The 3,656-nt window shown below is 44.0% G+C and overlaps 1 protein-coding gene across 1 annotated transcript; it reads right to left on the bottom strand.

Moving 5' to 3' along the window:
* Positions 1-1,117: 1,117 nt before the first annotated feature.
* Positions 1,118-3,183, bottom strand: LOC148036241 (putative calcium-binding protein CML18). The gene is made up of 2 exons (XM_087678253.1): positions 2,224-3,183; positions 1,118-2,111 (listed from the first exon to the last, which is right to left on the bottom strand). Exon 1 carries the CDS (start codon positions 2,877-2,879, stop codon positions 2,391-2,393), a length of 489 nt encoding a protein of 162 aa, XP_087534379.1. The 5' UTR covers positions 2,880-3,183; the 3' UTR covers positions 1,118-2,111; positions 2,224-2,390.
* Positions 3,184-3,656: the final 473 nt, after the last annotated feature.

The raw sequence follows: 3,656 nt of genomic DNA, 5'->3' as shown, positions 1-3,656 counted from the left end.
CATCAAGTCCTTGGAGGAAAAGACTAATCAAGTGCAAGACAAGAGAAGAACATTGGTACAAAAGCTACTCTATGATCTTACACAAGCCATGCCTAGAAAGAGACTTCAAGGAGCAAGAGCCAACCACCAACCATCTCATATTCATTCAACAAGACATCTACTTAAAAGGAATATAAGTTGCCACATAAAGCTAGCTAAGGAAGAGAATGTGGAGGGCTTTAGAAAGAAATAGCAATAGTAGAAGCAGCTCTCCTGTACAAATTTGGCACTAGACTATCGAGGACAAAGTTTGATTGTGCCAACGAGGATCCAATTTACATCTACACACAAATCAAGAAACCAAAGAAATGGGATTCATAGTAATAGTTGCTTTAAGAGAGCCCTTCTACCTACCTTGTTAACCATAGGAACCAAAAGGAGACAAAATGTAAGACTAGAACTACCATGCATGGCTTCTCCATCACTAGAGTATGATGACCATCGAGACATGGATTCAAAAATATAGTCCCAATGGCACCCTAAACAACACCCTAGGGAAGGATCCAATTGTTTAGTCAGCAAGAGGACTATGAGAGAAGTATTTGAATATTATTTGAATAACAAGTCCCAATGGCACCCATAATTAGTCAGCAAGATAATCCAAACGTTTAAATCTATGACCTAGCATGTGCATAACATCCCATTTAAGATGTGAGTGACAAGCACAAGAAAGATTTGATGCATTGTTCAAGGATTTCCAATCAGCTTAGATTAAGGCCGATATTCCCACTATTGATTTCATCATTCCATGGAAGTGCACTGAAATGCAATGAAGCATACAATGACTAGCCAATTTGGCAAAATCAACATTCTTAACACTAATAACCATGCTTGAAGCAAAAGTAGATCTTGTGTACTAACATTACCCTAGTGAATCAACTTCCAAGCTTCCGTCATTGTATTTCAACTTCACTCTCATTGTTGTTTTTCACATGTCATAAAATCAACTTTCAAGGTTTCTTTTTTAGATCTCAACTTCTCTCTCCATCATAAAGAACTCTCTCCATCATAAAGAAAGGAGAGCTAATGTATAACTCATAAATTGTGGAGAAAAATGATATTTTCTACTCAATAGATTGAAAAGAATTGCTTGATTTGTTACATAAAAGGTATATGCATGTGATCATATGTCCTTTATGTGCATTTTGCATCACAATACCCGAGCTGAATCTTAAGGAGCTTGGATTGAGCAAAATTACATTTCATTTGACGAAGTCCCTATCCTGAACAATCAAATCACCCTCCATATCTTGTTATATTTCTATGACTGCAATCTATCTCTTGAAATTTGTACTTGAAGCGGTGAAATTTCTCTCGACTTCTTACCAATTTAGTGTATAATATCACAATCATTACCATCATAGCATATCATATCACATAGGACCATCACATTGTATAGAGTGCTTAGGATAGAGCTGGTGAAGCCCATGAAGGCAGAAGAAGTTTGTGGCTTTTTCCCATGTAGAAGAAGGGGCTCTTCTCCCTTGTTTTCCCCTATCATGGTAGTCAATATCATAAACTTTTAATCAAGAGGCACGCCGTACATAGCTAGATGGGTTAGGGACACGGGCCTGCCGGCCTGGGGAAAGGGGGTTCTTTCCCTTTAGGCTTTAGTGTTCAACATCATGAGCTTCTGCTCAAGAGGCACCCCAGGGCCCATACCCATTGGACCGGCAGCCCCAACCGCATCTAGCTAGATGTGGGTGCCTCTCGGGCATAAGTTCATGATGCTGTCGTAATTCACAACATCTGTGACTGCATAGTCCCACTCAAAATAACCTTGAAGCGTCATGGAGTTCCATAAATCTGCATCTCATTGCTTGTAAGGCTCAAGAGAACTCAAGATACAGGAAAACTGCAGAATTAACACGTAGAGACTCAGCAGCTCGTAGAATGAACTAGATATCTGAGATAAGAACGGAAGATAACCAGATATCTGAGATTAGAAAGGAAGATTTCATCCTCTACGGGATTTTGCACAATTGAAATGGTGATCCTGAAGCCAACTTTTTGCTATAGCGCCATCCTTCAGACTCTAGCATATTCGGAAGTCACAAATTCACCCATGAAATCTGATAGATTAGCTATCAAAACGAATCAGCATCAGGAAAACAGAAGATCAAGTGCAGGCTCTGCCATGAATTACAGCCCCTAAGTTACCACACCATTATACAAAGTACATACCAATGTGATCAAGCCTTGGCCGCCAGGCATAGAGCCTATGGACCCATCTAACATATGGCAACTGGAAAACTGGCCAGGATTGCAGATAACAGTCTTGACTGCCAGGGTATTCCAGGAACCCACGGTTAATAATGGATGCAGCATGACAGCTAGAATGATGACGCTGCTCAAAATGATGCCAGGTTCGAGGCTGTTTCGAAAGCCGCCGAGGTGATCGCAGCGACGAATTCCGCATAGCTGATCCTGCCATCACCATCTGTGTCTGCTTCCCTGATCATCTCAGTGAGCTCCCTGGCAGTCAAGGCATGGCCGAGGCGCGCCATCGAGTGCGCCAGCTCTGCGGCCGTGATGTAGCCATTGCCGTCCCTGTCAAAAGCGCGGAAGAGGGCCTGCAGCTGCGGCTCGGTGAACGGGGGCGGGTCGCGGCTCAACTCAGGGGTGAGCAGATGCGCAAACTCAGAGAACTCGATGAGGCCATTGTTGTTGGTGTCAGCCCTTTGGGTGAGGGCCTCTAACTGCTGCTGGTTTGGCTTCAGACCCAGCGACCGCAGCAGCGACCCGAGCTCGATCTCGGTGATGCTCCCGTCGCCATCCCTGTCGAACCGGCAGAAAATCTCCTTCAGCTCTGCTACCTGCTCTGGGTCGAGATGGGCCATGGTGGCGGTATCCCCCAAAATCGCAAGCTGCAATGTGTGTGTGTACTAAAGTGACCCAACGTTGAAATCTGAAGGCATGGTCAGGGAAGGGTTATGAGGGGCATGAAGATGGGAGGGTGGGTGTGTGTTAGGTTCATTCAGTGCATTCAAGAGCATGTCACAAAATTCGAACGGGGTTGCGAGTGGAGAAGAAGGAAGGGAAGGAACGGCAAGGACAAGGGCAGCCGTCCCAGAAGAGCCGGCCTTAATGTGGGTCAAAATTGATAAGAAGAATGATGAATCTCTCTCTCTCTCTCTCTCTCTGTGCAAAAGTGCCTGAACAGGTGTCTTAAAAGGAAGGGGGGAAGGGGAAGGGGGGAAGCCCCTTTCATCGACAAGGCACATGCTCCCACTTAACCCACCCACCAATCAAGCCGGCCCACACACCTCCCTCTCTCTCGGTAGATGGACCGTCTAGAGACGACGGCATAGACCCTCCTAACTTTTCATCTAGTCCTCCAAGAAGAAACATACATGATACAATGTGTGTGTCAAACTCTTGGAAATGTGAAGCATATGCGTTACTCTACGCACCTTAGGGTGGGGACAACTCACATAACTTTCCCTTTGTTACACGTGCAACTTATCACGATTCATCACTAAGTCACTCTTTATTTCTTTCTAAAAACTTACGAAAATAAAATCAATTTCCTTTTTATTTCTTTCAATTCTCAATCCTGTATGTCAAATTTGGCTGCACTTTAGACCCTAAAGTTTTTTAAAATGGGATTGTTGGTT

Source organism: Lygodium microphyllum, chromosome 5, assembly GCF_053477565.2.
Source record: "Lygodium microphyllum isolate KBCC chromosome 5, Lygodium_microphyllum_v1.1.10, whole genome shotgun sequence".
NCBI lineage: Eukaryota > Viridiplantae > Streptophyta > Polypodiopsida > Schizaeales > Lygodiaceae > Lygodium > Lygodium microphyllum.
Note: the sequence above shows the minus strand (reverse complement) of the source record. Positions and strands in the feature narration are given on the sequence as shown.